The 15,934-nt window shown below is 53.8% G+C and overlaps 2 protein-coding genes across 2 annotated transcripts; both read right to left on the bottom strand.

Moving 5' to 3' along the window:
- GUITHDRAFT_115394 (hypothetical protein) lies at positions 1–1,367 on the bottom strand (the record flags this gene model as incomplete). Its single annotated transcript, XM_005825345.1, has 9 exons — positions 1–68; positions 208–253; positions 305–360; positions 472–544; positions 593–721; positions 778–813; positions 864–925; positions 972–1,020; positions 1,347–1,367. The coding sequence occupies 9 exons, from the start codon at positions 1,365–1,367 to the stop codon at positions 1–3; spliced, it is 540 nt and encodes a 179-aa protein (XP_005825402.1).
- Positions 1,368–2,169: 802 nt separating this feature from the next.
- GUITHDRAFT_165203 (hypothetical protein) lies at positions 2,170–6,133 on the bottom strand (the record flags this gene model as incomplete). The annotated part of the gene is made up of 16 exons (XM_005825344.1): positions 2,170–2,368; positions 2,428–2,592; positions 2,836–2,871; positions 2,934–2,971; positions 3,020–3,062; positions 3,107–3,173; positions 3,230–3,370; positions 3,424–3,608; positions 3,701–3,739; positions 3,783–3,896; positions 3,947–5,344; positions 5,395–5,538; positions 5,591–5,734; positions 5,784–5,915; positions 5,972–6,025; positions 6,083–6,133. 15 exons carry the CDS (start codon positions 6,131–6,133, stop codon positions 2,545–2,547), a joined length of 2,634 nt encoding a protein of 877 aa, XP_005825401.1. The 3' UTR covers positions 2,170–2,368; positions 2,428–2,544.
- Between the last annotated feature and the right edge of the window lie 9,801 nt (positions 6,134–15,934).

Genomic DNA, 15,934 nt, shown 5'->3' with positions numbered 1-15,934 from the left:
TCAAGTGAAGGAGAAGGCAGAGGCTGGAACCTGCACCACTACCAGCCCTTCCTCCTCCCACTCCGACTCTGCCGTCCTGTCACAAGCCCGACACACCCGCCCGGGACGAGGCAGAGAGAAGAGGGGGCCCCACAGGCACGCAAGCGGAGGAGCAAGGAGAGGAGAGGAGAGGAGAGGAGAAGCCCTGCGACGGGTGAGGTGAAGTACCTGACTCCTTGGGGCTCTGGAAGATACGAACATTCCGATCGAGGTACTGCAAGCATGTGACAAGAGGAGGGAGAGAGAGGATGAGGAAGGAGCAAACCAGAAGCTTAGCGAAGCCTCGACCTCTGATCGGGAGAGGAATCTCTAGGCCCAAGACTGTGGTGATGCGTCAGGTGAGAGGGGAGGGAGAGGGTGAGAAACATCAAGACGCGGAAGGGATGCCTGAGGGAGGGCTGGGGAGGGGCTGGGGGAGGACGGAGGATTCACCGTGCAGGGTGCCGGACTGGATGCCAGCTTGGAACATCTTGGGGGTGAAGGTTCTCTCAGGCTGAAGCTCTTGCTGTAGAGGAGGGTCACATATGCATGAAGCCTCTCCCTCTGCCTTCACCAGCTCTCCTTCCACTGTCACGAACACTCGCGACCCCCAGATCTCTCCTCTGTTCCTCACTCGCCCCCCTCCCACGTCGTAGTCTTGCGAGGCCACGTTCCTCGCCCACGGCAGCCACTGGGCCTGGCGCTGCAGGAGGCGGAAGGTCAGGCCTGGAAAGGAGCAGGGCAAGGAGAGGTGGAGACCTGCCAGCGAGGAGGCTTCCCCTGTGTGTAGAGAGCCTGAGCGAGAGTGAGGAGAGGGGGCCAAGACAGGAAAGCGGCAGCAGCACCAGCCATGGGCCGCTTGAGAGCAGCTCAGCATCCCACGAGGACCCAGACCGAACCAGCTGAGCTGTCAAGAGCTTGAGCAGGGGCGACGATGTGGGGAGAGCACAGACCGATGAGCGAGTCGATGTCTCGAGCTCCGTCGCCTTGCGCTGCGACCGGCTGAGCCAACACGCAAAGATAAGTAAACCTCACTTGACAGGCCGAGAAAGTTGTCGATGACTTTGCGCTGCAAGGCTTGCAGGAAGTGAATACGAGAAGTTGGGAGACAAGAAACCTGCTGAGATGTCGGTGGACGATGAGAGAGAGAGCCTGTGCGCTTGCATGCTCCTCCTGCGGTGTTGCAGGAATGAAGTTGGTGTGAACAATGCTGGGGAGGTGGAGGAAGCAAGAGAGGAAGAGGAGGAGAAGGAGGAGGGAGGAGTGAGAGAAGGAGGAGAAGGGAGGAGGCTGAAGCAGCTCGACGAGGCCGCCAGGAGAAGCGCCACCATTCCTCGTAGCATTCCCATTGTTCCCAGACAGCGTTTAGATCAGAGAGTTTAGATCAGAGAGCTTAGATCAGAGAGCTTAGATCAGAGAGCTTAGATCAGAGAGTTTAGACCAGAGAGTTTAGATCAGAGAGTTTAGATCAGAGAGCTTAGATCAGAGAGCTTAGATCAGAGAGTTTAGATCAGAGAGCTTAGATCAGAGAGCTTAGATCAGAGAGCTTAGATCAGAGAGTTTAGATCAGAGAGCTTAGATCAGAGAGCTTAGATCAGAGAGCTTAGATCAGAGAGTTTAGACCAGAGAGTTTAGATCAGAGAGCTTAGATCAGAGAGCTTAGATCAGAGAGCTTAGATCAGAGAGCTTAGATCAGAGAGTTTAGATCAGAGAGCTTAGATCAGAGAGCTTAGATCAGAGAGCTTAGATCAGAGAGCTTAGATCAGAGAGCTTAGATCAGAGAGCTTAGATCAGAGAGCTTAGATCAGAGAGCTTAGATCAGAGAGCTTAGATCAGAGAGTTTAGATCAGAGAGCTTAGATCAGAGAGCTTAGATCAGAGAGCTTAGATCAGAGAGTTTACATCAGAGAGTTTACTCGGATCAGGGAGCTTAGATCAGAGAGTGTAAACGTGACCTCACGGGCCAAATCTAGACAGTCGCCGAGTGACTAGAGAATCACGGTGACTCGGATGACTCGCCGATGATGTATCGGACTACTGACTCAGTGAGGAGGCCGGGCTGAGCCCGGCAAGGCCCCGCGGGACGCTTGAAGGCTGGCCCGGCCCGGCAGTGGCCTCAGGCTCCGCCGATGGGCACTACCAGGCCCGGAATGTAAGTGTGGGTGTTTACTGTGTGAAGTTGGAACAATTTTGTGCATCGACAAAGGGGGAAAAATGTTGGACCCAAAGGCAAGTCAAACAAGTAGCGAACAGAAAGGAAACTTAAGAAGAGCCAAAGTGTTGTCACAATAGTCATATCAGTCAATGATGATGACTTTGGTCACTTTGTGATGGGGGCAAATCGATTGTCCCTGATGCCAAAGAGTCAAAGAACGAAAGAACCAGAGCAAACTAAGCATAGGAGAATTACTTTGGCTTGAAGGCCGAGAGGAATTCCTGATAGTCTACCTTCCCATCGCCATCTGTGTCGACATACTTGACCAGAACCTGCAATGGTGTCATACACACGTGCACCTCTTGCTTCCAGTCAGCGGCTCACGTCAATCTGATCTTCGGTCAGGGGTCCCGACTTTCCCTGCCGACGACAGTTACAAGCAAGAGACGGGCGAATGAGCAGGGAGAAGCAGAGAATGACAATGCGAGTCGAGCTGAAGAGAGGAGCCAAGAGAGGAGGGGATGAGGAAAGAAAGCGCTTGCCATGGCCTTGATGGAGGCATTCAACGCTCGAATGCCTGCTTTGAAGTCGTCCACAGGAATATGACCGAGTTCCTTCAGAACGTCAACTTAGAAACGGTGCGTTCTCGCAAGAGAAACTCACTTTCCGATCAAAGAATCGAAACGCAAACTCGAGAGACTGTGGAACATTGTCAGAAAAGAGGCCAAACATCTTATGGCCATCGGTCTTGATCAACGTACCTGCATGTTCTTTTGAAGTGCAGAGACGATGGTCTCAACTAAAATATTGGTTCAGTCTCGCAACACCACACAAGCCGCAAGCAAACCGATTGCTGAAATGGCTTCATCCTCATTATCCATTCCGACGACCTGTTGAATTTACCCAATCAGTTGACAGGAAAGAAACAAAAAACCTTTGCCTTGAAGGCAGCACAGAACTCCAGGTAGTTGAGATGACCATCCCCGTTGACATCCACATACCTAAAACAAGTCAAAGACTCAACCAAGAGAGTTGAAGTCGATCAAAAAGTCGATACCGATACATCTCTCTCTTCTCTTCCATCGATATAGGAGGCACAAGATTCAACTTGTCTATCATCTTGTAGAATTCGCCTTCCTGAACGAACCCATCTCCGTCGATATCTGCTTCCTCAAAGATGCTCATACGATTCTTCTCGCTGGAACAAATGTTCATTTCTCTCGCGGGGAATGAGCAAATACGATAAGATACCGATTCTGAAGAAGATGCCGTCCGACTCTCGTAAGAAGATCGCGCGCACGTTCACCATTACCAACATTTGTATTCTCCAGTCCCTCATCCGCAGCACGAGAATACACCAATTGGAACCTATCAAGGAATGTACCCACGTCGAGCTTGCCGCCATCTTTTTCGATCAAGCGCATAAGCGCTGTTAACTACAACGACAATCAAGAGGCGCCAACAAGGGCAGTCACAGTAGCAATACAAACAACATTTCAAGCCATTCGCGATATGAAAAGAGCTTTACCTGGCCGTCGGGAATGTCAACTTTCGCCTTTTCCAGTGCCTGCACTTTGTCAGGGAAAGTTGCTCGCTGTCTATGAATCCACCTGTTTGAACTCCCATGGACTGACAACTCCATCGCCATCCGGGTCAAACTCAGCCAAAGTTTGTTTCAGAGTCAGGTCAGCCATCAAAATGGATTCATACAACGTGACTAAGATCTGATACAACTCATCAAAACGTTTCAGTTTTGAACATGGAACACATTTACCTGCTTCTCCCATGAGTTATCAACTTTCTTCAAGCCTGTCATGATCGCTTTGTTGCGGATCCTATTCAAGAAATCACGATAATCCACTTCGCCATTCTGGTTCGGACGTGCAAGCTCATTTTGTAGAGAAAACCATGGAATTTCAAGTTTCAATGTATTGGTCATTCCTTCTCGCCATTTTGCAGCTGGAATCATACCAGTCCCGTTCTCATCGATTCGCTTCCAGTACCACCATAATTCATCCTTGTACTGGCATATCTTCACTTCCAACTTGCTGATCACCTCATGATTCATCAGCTCTCTACTCTGCGCAAGCGATTGTGGGCGGTCTCTCTCTGAATTCTTACGCTGTATCAGAGGATTGGGCGCAATAGGCGGTATAGTTGCAGTCTTGTTATATTCGAGAATCATAGCGTCAAGATCTGGTGCCATATGTTCCTCAAGCGTATAGCTCATTTCATCATCAAATACAACAATCGCTCCATAATTTCCAGCTTGTCCGCAATAATTACTCGCGCTGAACACTGTAAGCAAGCGTCCCTCGTGCCTTTCTTCAAACCCTCTGAGACTAATCGGAACTTCATGGGATCGGATGCAGAGAGATAAGGAATTGTCCGCTAAAAATCGTTTGGTGATATCGGGCCCAAACTTACGACAATTGGGTCCCCTCTGAGCAGCCATGGCAATGCCCTTAGCCTCCTGTGGATCTGCCCACATCAAATCAAATAAGATGGCATCATCTATGGTTTGAACAATCTTTGGACACTGTCGCCTTCGAACGATCGAATTGACACGATTCAAGGTAAGCCCCTCCACTCGTGGAATACCTCCATGAAGCACACAGACTTGCTTGTTGATGATGGTCGTCAATGGAAGAAGTTCGAAAAATTGCTGGAACATCAGAAATATGGAGCCATCCAATTTGTACATGATTTCATCATAAAATCCACCTCCACAGTCCGCGGGCTTCCTATTGATGTCATGATTCTCATGATTGCCTCTGTTGATAAAAACTCTGTTAGGATAGAGCAGCTTGTAAACAAGAATGACAACAAAAATCTCAAGCGAATTATCTCCTCTGTCAGCAATGTCGCCATTGAGTAAATATGCTACTTTATCTGATGGAGGGCCATGACGTTGAAGCACAAGGAGGAAGTCAGCAAGCTGACCATGCGTGTCGCCAAACACTACCAACTTCCCCTTCGGTGGAACCTCAATATGGTTCACAGCACCAACTTTGTCATCCATCAAGTGCTGGCATATGCGACCCAATAATTGAGCCACGTACTTCTTGTGAACCGGGTAGTCAGGGTTCGACCGAATGTGATGTAGAAGAGTAGCAGCGCCTTGAGGAGTGATGGGGAATTGTATGTGGGGACCCTCGTAATCAGCCTCCACCTGGAAAGGGGCATTCAATCATCAGAAAGACTTTCGATTTAAATCCATACCTCAATATCCGATCCCCACTGCATGAAGTCTGGAGACATTCCACAGGCATTGGCCAGCGTCAGCGCTGAAATTTCGTTGGGCAGCTGGGCAATCGAAGGATGCGAAGCGCGCAAGATTGCTTCCACGCGCTCTTGAGTAGCGCACTATCAAGAGCCAGTTGAGTCGAATACAACCATACAACCCGAACAACATCACCTGTTCATGATGCTGGGCTTCTTCGTCCAGCTCCAAGGCATTCCATGCCAAGAAGGTTTTCTTGTGGTCGGTGACTTGCTTCTCAGCTTTTCCGCGCACAAGCCCTTGTATAACTCGGACGGCGGATTGCCACGGCTTCAATGGCTAGACGAATGCATATCAGTGTCAACGATTTGTCTATCAATCCATTAACCTGAACATCAGCAGAAATGGCGTACACTCCATGCATTGGTTTGCAGGTGAAGTATCTCTGGCCATCATAAAAACCATCGTGTTGACCTTTGGGTTTGTCTAATTCGACTCCAACCCAGATACCAGCTCCAAACTATCATAAAACATGTTCAACTCACATACGATGTAGAGCACTGAGTAGGATCACACCTTGGTCGGACCTATATACCTCACCACGCCCTTGGACTTCCCCTTGACCGTGACCTGAAGAATGAAAGTTTGACGTCAAACATGCGACAGCCTGCCGGGAGAGAAAGTCACCTTGCATCCAATAGTAATCGGATTCTTAGGAGAACTCATCGTGCCCGACATCTTTGTCGACAGACTGTTCACTGAGATACTACAACCCTGATGGTTGCTGTCATTCGATAGCTCCACGTTATTCAACAGTTGAACAATATTGGAAGATCAGAAGAGGAGCAGAGAAAAAGACAGGGTTGGGAAGGTGCAGGCATGCAGGCAGCAACCGGTTGCCAACTGGTTGATGTCACTCTGCAGAAAGACAGTGGCAGCTGCAGAAACGGTTCATGAAGTGATGAGAAGGAAATGAGCTGGTGGAGGACAAGGAAATGAACTAATGGTGGACAAGAAAACAAGATGGATGAAAAGGGTAGATTCTTGAAACAAGAGGAGGCCAAAACACCTCCTCGTTATGTGGATCATATACTGGCGCCAAGTTCGAAGAGGCAAACGTTGGGTAGAGAATACATGACTGAAAGCGAGCAGGAGAAAGGTAGCAACATCTCGAAAGACTTAACGTACAGCAGGAGCAGGAGCTATGGTGAGACTAGCTCCAGAGACAGAAAAGGAGCAGCCACAGGTTTAGTTGGTTAAAACCAGCGCAGAGACAGGGAAGGGAATCGGAAGCTGGAAGCACAAGGAAAGGAAAGCGGCCTGAGGAAGAGGGCGATCATGATATGAATGCAGGGGAAGAAAAATCGCGGGAGACGCGGGAGGGAGATGGGGAGAGGAGGGAGGAAGGAGTTGCAGCTTCCATCAAAGCTCCGCGCCATAACCCAGTAACGCCCATAGCGAAGCACCCCCCGAATCCCCTTTCGTCAGAGGGGTCGGGGATCAAGGGTGCAGGGATATCATGGGGGTGGGGTAGTGTTCGCAGCGGGTGGGGTACCTATTAATGTGTTAATGAAATAATTGATGTTGTGGGTGGGTGGATACTTTGACAAGGGTGGGTACTGAAATGATGTTCCTGTCTCAACACCGAGGAAAGTGAAGTCCGAAGGAGGGGTAGTCAATTGTTCGTAGGGGTGGTGGTGGTAGGAGTTGCTAAATGGGTAGGGGAGGGTGTCTAATCATGAGGCGCAATGACCCAGGGTACTCCCGTGTAAGGGGGTAGTGCTTGGGCTGGTGGGTGTAGGGGGTGGGGTAATGACCATGGTGGGGGTGGGTTAGGCTCATTTTTTGACCTGTGTCGATGTAAAACGAGCGGGGAAAGAACGGGCATAAGAGGGGGTGGGGGTGGGGGGGGTCTTTCTGAAGGGTGGGTAGTATTGTGGATGGATTGTGGGGTGGTGGTGTCGGGTAGGGCGACCATATCACGGTGTGAGGCTGTTTAGAGGGAGGTTGGGGTAAAGGTGGGGGTACTTCCAGTACCATTAGGGGGTAGGGGTGGAAAGAGATTCAGCAGGACTCAAGGGATGGTCCTAGGGTGGGATGGTCCTAGGAAGGGAATAGGGCAGATATCATGTAAATTTCCCTAGGAGCAAGACCCGGTCCTACTACGCATAACAGGCTGGTCAAAGGGGGTACTGCAACTTGCTATAGGACAGGGCTTCACTGCTTCCGGGGCCCCGGGCCGGCCGCTGATTGAAGGCTCGGGAGTCACTGCGGCCAGCCTGAGTCGGATCCGACTCGGCGAGGCGGCAGTCCCACCAGTCTCGGAGCCGCGCGGCGGCGGGCCGCCGGGCCCGGGCCGCCCCGAGTCGTCGGACGCCGGGCGGGCCGCGCACTGCGGCAGCCCGCCTGCCGGGGACTCCGAGTCGGAGTGTCAGTCACCAAGCGGCCCGGGTCCCAGTCTGGGACAGTGAATGACCGGGGCCGCGGGCGCCGGGCCGCGGCCCGGGCGAGGGCCCGGGCCCGCCGGGGGCCGGCTCCGACGGAGCCTGAGCCGCCTCCTAAGAGTGACGGTCAGAGTCACCGGTGCCGCGCCGGCAGGCGGCCTGCCCGGTGCCGGTCACGGTGACTGCCGATCGGAGTCTGAGCCTGCCAGTGGGGCCCGGTGACCCGGCCGGGACCCCGGGCCCGCCGGGCCCCGGCGGCCCGCAGACTCACATCATCGGGTTGAAACCATTGTAGATTGCAGTGTCGTGCCCGGCCGTCACGGACCGTGCGGCGGCGGCCGGGCCCGGCGGCGGCCCCCGCCGTGCCACGGCAGTCACTGAGACGCTCACCGCGGCCGCCGGGGCGGCCCGGCCGCCGATCATGGCATCGGATCATGATCGGATGGCAGTGGTCTGACTGGCACTGGGCACTCGGACTTGGGAACTTCCGGCCGGCGAGCCAACTTCAGTTGCCGCCGCCGGACGGTTGCCGGCCGCGGCCCGGCCCGGGGCCCGGGGACCCGGTCACGGTCCGGCGCGTCCGGTTCGCCGCTCGGATTCCGGGCCGCGGTGCGGCCAGGCCTGCGAGGCGCCGCCGCGTTTCAAGTCAAGGTTGCTGTGTGCTCTCTGCCAGACGTTTTTGCTCTGAGTTTTACTCGCAGAAGGTGTTTGTTGCCGAGGCTGCTTTCTTCTGCTTGAGGCACTTTTTACCGTGCCCTTATGCGAGTAAAGTGACTCTGCAACCTGGACTTAGACTCGGAGGCTGTGCCTGATATTGCAGGACGCTACGTGGTACACCGTTATGACTCGGTGACATCCCTGGTCTGCGCGCGCTCGTTGACTCGTCTCATGAGCACTATATTCCTCCGCCTGCGCAGCGCAATGTGACTGGAAGTCGGAAGTTTTACTCGCAGAAGGTAAAAAGTGCCTCAAGCAGAACAATGCAGGAACAAGCTAAACCTGCATGCACACAGCGCACAGCGAGAAGCTGCACAAACACACACAAAACACAAGCCCGAAAAGAACCAGCACTCGCGGCTGGCAACTATCCGACAGCAGACCCGGCACCGCCAGACCACGCGCGAAGCCGCGCCCCAGACAAGCATGAAGGGCCAAGCAACAGTCGCTAGGAGGGGTAACAGCGGACGTCTCGACTGACAGTGGTCAGTCGGCTGCCTCCGGGTATCGCGTCTAAGGGATTTTATTCCTCCTGCATGCTCCTGCTGCGGCCGCTAGCGGGTTTTGGCAACTGAAGCTCACACCTCAGAGCAGTCAGTACACAGGATTTGTGACTGAGCAAGGGGCTTACAAATTCAAAGCGCTTCCGTTCGGTCTGAAAACAGCGACGGCCGCCTTCCAAAAGTTTACGCAAGGTATACTGGCTGACATCCCCAACGCGCTTGTGTACGTTGATGATGTGCTCCTCTGTACAGCGGGCACGCAAGAAGCGCATCTCGAGGATATTCGCCGCGTCCTGCAGCGCTTCCGTGAGCACAGAGTTTATGTCAAACGTAGCAAGTGCTTATTCATGCAACAGCAGCTTGATTTCTTGGGGTATACCATCACCCAAGCTGGCATCGCCACGGAGCCTAACAAGGTCCAGGCCATTCAACAATATCCGACGCCGGCTTCCGTCAAACAACTGCGTACATTCCTTGGGATGGCAAACTTCTATCGCAAATTCGTCAGCAACTATGCGCGCCTATCCTCTACGCTGTCAGATCTCTTACAGAACAGTCAGCGCCGTTTCGTATGGACTAAATCTGCTCAGATCGCATTTGATGCCTTGAAACAGGCATTAGCCACTACTCCAGTCTTGTGGCACTTTCAGCAGGATCGTGCGACCATCCTGTACACCGATGCTAGTGACCTAGCCATTGGCGCGACTCTACATCAACGCGATCGACATGGCAATGAGCATCCAATCGCCTACTATAGCAAGAAGCTGTCTTCCGCTGAACGCAACTATTCGACCTATGAACGCGAGCTCTTGGCTCTCAAGGAGAGTTTGAAGCACTTCTCCTACTACCTCATCGGACGCCGCTTCAAAGTCAAAACCGATCATCATAGCTTGATTCGCCTGACGACTCAGCCTGAGCTATCCCCTCGCCTTGGGAAATCGAGCACATCAGCCGTGTGGTCGACTCCTCGCCCGATCCGGCATCCGCTGCAGCTCGCGAGACGCGCATTGACGACATGGCCAGAGATCTCCTCGTGGGTTTGCATCACATCCAGATCCTGACCAATGCCAACTTCTCTCAACAGCTCCTCCATCACTATGCGACCTGCCCGGACTTCCAGATCCTCTTCCAACTAGGACGTGACGGCGAGCTGGTAGGACAACCAGGCTGCAAGTCGTTCATCTACCAAGACGAACTGCTCTTCATCAGACTCCTTGGGTCGTCGTCGCATCTGCATCCCCATCGCATGCGGCAGCCATACTCCGCATGGTCATGACGAAGCGGGTCACCTCGGCTCTGACAAGACATATCTCGACCTGGCCACCAAGGTATATTGGTCCAACATGAAGCGTGATGTTGAGAATTATGTGCATTCTTGTCTGACCTGCCAAGCCGCCAAGGCATACAAGCAGAGGCCTGTGGGGCTTCCAAAGAGCCATGACGTTCCGGCTGACAAATTCGACGTACTCTCCGTTGACGCCATCTTCGTCATGGTTGACTCCTTCTCGCAGCATGTTACCTTGGCTCCGACGATCAATGACGCGACGACGCATGACTTGGTACCACTTTTCATGCATTACTTCTACAGAACGCGGTGTCTGCCCAATGCGATCATGTCCGAGAGAGGCTCACATTTGTCTTCCCGCTTCTGGGATGCGTTGTTTGAGACTCTGGGTGTACAGGTCCGCCACTCATCCAAGTATCACCCTCAGAGCAATGGCCGTGTGGAACGCGCAAACGCTACCATCCTCGACATGCTCAGGACGCGCCTGACCGCCGCTCGTGACGATTGGAGCTCTCATCTTCCTTTTCTCGAGTTTGCCCTCAACCATGCGCCTCGCAAGGAAACGGGTCTCTCGGCCTTTCAAGTGGAGTACGGTCGCAATCCTCGCTCCGCCATGGACTTGACGCTCAGTCCGGTGATTCCTGAGGTGCAATCTACACTTGATCTCATCCAGGTGAATGAGAATGTCGTGCGCGACAAGCTCGCAGCAATGGCCAATCGCACCGAAGCTGCCTTACTTCAGACGCGCAGAGTTCTCAACTGGCACGTTGGTGATCAGGTGTGGCTGGATGCAAGACTCTTCAATCAAACCTTTGAAGTGCGCAAGTTTCGTGAAAAGTTTCTGGGACCCTTTGTGATCACTGAAGTCTTATCCAACAACAACTACAGAATCAACGTGCAACAACGTTTTCCCAAGATGACCATCGACGTCTTCAACGCCAAGTTTCTTCGTCCTCACATTCAACGACAGCCCCAGCTGGACTCCGCTCCGCCTCCCCAGCCTCTCCCGGACTTCTATGAAGTGGAGCGCCTACTCGCTGATCGAACGCAGCGCGGACGCAAGGAGTATCTCGTTCGCTGGAAAGGTTTCTCCTCTGCTGATGACACATGGGAACCAGTGGAACATCTCGTTCGCACTCGAGCGCTTCGCAACTTGGTTCAACGCTACGACAGGGCCAAACAGCGTGAGCGACGTCCGGTACCTTCCTCTGCTCAGGGACGGCGTTCACGCCGCCTTTGACCGCTCTTTGACTTTGGTCTAGGTGCGAGTTTGCGGGAGCGTATCAGAGCAAAGAAAGCGAAGTTTTCTGAGTCCTGAGCACTCCAAGAAAGCGCAGAAAGAGCGTATCAGAGCTCATAGGCTAGCGAGCCCAACACAGGAGTGGTCAACACTCGGAATGTGGACAGCACACAAGGATAGCCTCGTGACTATCCAGACGAAAGACAGTGATTCTCTAACGGCTACTTTGGTTCAGAAGTCGGACCCCTCCGGGACGGTTTCCCTATCAAGCACCGGTGGAGCTCTCCTTTCTGGTAGAAACAAGAACAGGAGCAGCGCATGGACCAAAGGGGCCATAGCGACGGCACGAGGCAGGAAGACTCGTGCAAGCGAGGACCACTACCCCTGGGACTTCCACAGGGCTATAAAAGGATCAAGATCTTCATCTCTAGGGGGTCTGTCTTCCCTCCCTCTGTGTACCACGCATTTCCCTCTGTTGGTGTGGTTGCTGCAATAAAGCTTGATAATACTATCTAGCACCTTCTGTGTGATCCAGCGGAGGTTCATTGAGCATTCGCTTGGCTTGTGTACAACCCGTAAAGCTTCGGGGTGTAACACTGCCACAGTATCCACCCCCTGCTCCTCCATATCGCAGAGCTTTTTCCCTCTGTTCGAGTCTTGGCCTATGCTGACAACGTCGTGCTTGTCGGTCCACTCGAGGATGCCGTTGCAGCTACGTCCGCTATGAAGAAGTACATGTTGGCTGATCTGAAGCTAGAGATTCAACCTCGCGAGTCGAAAGTTTACATCCCCTCCTGGCACCAACACCCTGATCTCTCGCAGCTGAAGAAGAGCCTTAAGCGCCGTCTCAAGACTCAACTTCTTCACTTCGAGGTCGTCACTGGCGGGATTACACTTGGCGGCCTGCCTATCGGCACGGATGGATTTCATGCTAGTCAGCTCCGAGCGAAGGTTTCTACCCTCAACGAAGAGCTCTCGAAGCTCGGGCTCGTCCAGCATGGCTTCATGTTCAAGACGCTGGTGAGGGCGAGCCATCTCCAGAAGCTGCGCTTCTTCCTCCAGGGGTCTTCTCCGTTTCTCCCGCGGGTCCAATCACAGATTCGTCGCTTTGACCTCTCTGTCCACCTGGCGCTTGAGAAATATCACCGCTGGCCTTCCTCGCAGTACCTCGCCGCGCATCCCGACCTGCTAGAGTTTGCGAGGTTCAAGCGGGAGCTTCCGCATAGTCGGGAGGGGACGAGTTCACGCCCTCTGAGGGTCTACACCCCGCTGTTTACTATACGGCTATCGCTCGCTTCCTCGCTTGGTACTCTGCCCAGCCGATGTCCCGGACGCTGCCCTCTCCTCATAGCCTGGCCCAGTGGACGTTCACTGCTCCGACGAGATCTCTCCGTGCCCAGAAGCATCCTCTGTGTGTTTGTGCAGCTTCTCGCTGTGGACTGTGTGCCTGCCGGTTCAGCTTGTTCCTGCTTTGTTTTGCTTGAGGCACTTTTTACCTTCTGCCAGTAAATCCTATGCTCTGGCGACCTTCTTCGTTGAGGCGCACGACTTCGTTCATAATGCCGCTGGAGCGATCCTCTACCGTCGTGTGAGGGCTCCTGCACCGGCTGCAGATGGCGCGGCGATCCCACCTGCCCCGGCTGCTGTGCCTGATGACGCAGGACGCCCCCCGGCATCTGTGGTACACATCCCTGGTTTGCGCGCTCTCGTCGACTCGTCTCATGAGCACTTCATTCCTCCCCCTGCGCAGCGAAATGTGACCCCTCTTGTCATGCGCGTCTTCCCTCGCCATGTGCATGCTCGCGCTGCGCTGACCGATCAGCAGCGTGATATCACCTTGCACAGCCGCAGGACACACTCGCTCAAGTCGCAGGATAGGGTCTTGCAGTCTACCATCTTCGCTCATTTTCCTGAGCGTGACCTGAGCCACTCTCCGACGCGAGTCTCGAGCTACTCCGGACATAGGATTTACTGGCAGAAGGTAAAAAGTGCCTCAAGCAAAACAAAGCAGGAACAAGCTGAACCGGCAGGCACACAGTCCACAGCGAGACGAGAAGCTGCACAAACACACACAAAACACAAGCCCGAAAAGAACCAGCACAGTGGTAGCCGCCGTCACGGGCGGCTACCACTGACTCGGCTACCGGGGAGGATAATGGAGGGAGGTCAACCTCGACGCCCTCCATGTCTTGCCATCTCGACGGACGGTACCCTTCTAAATCCTATGTAAATCCTATGTCTCCCTGCATCCTGACACCCTCCGCTTCATCTGGTATCTCGCGGACATCATTGCTCAGCGCTCGATGCCTCTTGAGGATGCGGCGTTTGGTCGGCACTTCGTGCCTGATGACGGCCCTGCTGCTGAGGTCTTGGCTCGCAAACGCGCCGCCACCTATCAGCGCCTCACCATGCAGCTGACGCTGGAGGCGCTCTTGTCTGGTACGAGGCGCATGACGCCCTTGCGGGCGCAAGCACTTGTCGAGCCAGCGGACAGCTCCTCCTCGGCCTTTGCCTGGTTCTTTTCGGGCTTGTGTTTTGTGTGTGTTTGTGCAGCTTCTCGCTGTGGACTGTGTGCCTGGAGGTTTAGCTTGTTCCTGCTTTGTTTTGCTTGAGGCACTTTTTACCTTCTGCCAGTAAATCCTATACAGCTTTTGTCGAGTCGCCCGAGGGGGAGTCTTCGCCGGAGGTCTCCGACTCCGATGGGGGAAACACGTCGAGTGGCGCCGACGATCGGCGCGGAGCTGGCGAGGCGTCTCCGTCCCTCACTGTGACGTCGGGTGCCTCCGGAGAGCTCGACACCACTGGGGTGCTTGCTGCTGGTCCGAGCTCGCCTGCTTCCTCCCCGGCATCGGTCGGGTCACGCCGGTCCTTGGGCATTGCTGCGGCGTCGCCGCCGTCACGGGCGGTGTTGGTCTCGGCTACCGCTGACTCGGAGGCTAGCGAGGAGGACTACCTTGAGCACTTTTTACCTTCTGCCAGTAAATCCACTGCTCCACTGCCTGCCGGTTCAGCTTGTTCCTGCTTTGTTTTGCTTGAGGCACTTTTTACCTTCTGCCAGTAAATCCTATGCTCCAGCGGTACCGTGTTCCTGTGTCCAGCCTCCCTCCGTCCGCTGCCCCAGGCGGACCCCCGGTTAACGCCGTCAAATCCACTCAGATCTCTCTGCTATTGTTCCTGCTTTGTTTTGCTTGAGGCACTTTTTACCTTCTGCCAGTAAATCCATCTCTTCTGCCAGCCCGAGCGGGAAGCCACGTAGACAGCAGCGGAGGAAGGAAGTTTTACTCGCAGAAGGTAAAAAGTGCCTCAAGCAGAACAATGCAGGAACAAGCTAAACCTCCTGGCACACAGCGCACAGCGAGAAGCTGCACAAACACACACAAAACACAAGCCCGAAAAGAACCAGCACTGCTGGCAACCGTCAGCAGACCCGGCAGACCACGCGCGAAGCCGCGCAGACAAAACTATATAGGATTTACTGGCAGAAAATGGGCCAACCTCCCAAGGTTGGGAACCCCTTTAGACGGATCATTAGGCGAGAGATGAGCGAAGAGCAATAGTTCTTAGCTATGAAACTCTTGACTAAGAGTCTAATAAACTCAAATAATACTGGCAGAAGGTAAAAAGTGCCTCAAGCAAAACAAACCGGGAACAAGCTAAACCTGCAGACAAGCAGCCGAAGGGTCAAGCAATCAAGCAACAAGCAGCAGGAGCATGGGGAAGCTGACGGAGCATGCAGGAGGAATAAAATCCCTTAGACGCAGAACTTCCGAAGTATAGGATTTACTGGCAGAAGGTAAAAAGTGCCTCAAGCAAAACAAAGCATGAACAAGCTAAACCTGCATGCACACAGCGCACAGCGAGAAGCTGCACAAACACTGGTAAAAAGTGCCTCAAGCAGAACAATGCAGGAACAAGCTAAACCTGCATGCACACAGCGCACAGCGAGAAGCTGCACAAACACACACAACAAAACAAGACCAAAAAGAACCAGCACTGCTGGCAACTGTCACCAGAGACGTCCGCGGCCGCCAGCTTTGCCATCGAGACGTCCGCCGCCGCCGCAAGAGCAGCCGCCGACAAGGAGCCGGCGCTGCCCAGGGGTCCGCCGGGGGCAGCGTACAGCCTGCCGGTTTTGCTTGTTGCTGTTCCGACGCTGCCTGAGCAGCACTGAGTTTTGAGGTTAAAAAGTGCCTCAAGCAGAAGCCTTGAAAGCAGCAACAAGCAGAGAGCACACAGCAACAAAAGCGTTGTACGGAACACAGCAACAAACGTGGCTCAAACACACGAAACATAAGACCGAAAGTAACCAGGACTGCTGGCAACCACGCCAGTGACCCGAAACTGCCAGCC

The sequence above is a fragment of the Guillardia theta genome (assembly GCF_000315625.1).
Source record: "Guillardia theta CCMP2712 unplaced genomic scaffold GUITHscaffold_84, whole genome shotgun sequence".
In the NCBI taxonomy this organism is placed as follows: Eukaryota; class Cryptophyceae; order Pyrenomonadales; family Geminigeraceae; genus Guillardia; species Guillardia theta.
Note: the sequence above shows the minus strand (reverse complement) of the source record. Positions and strands in the feature narration are given on the sequence as shown.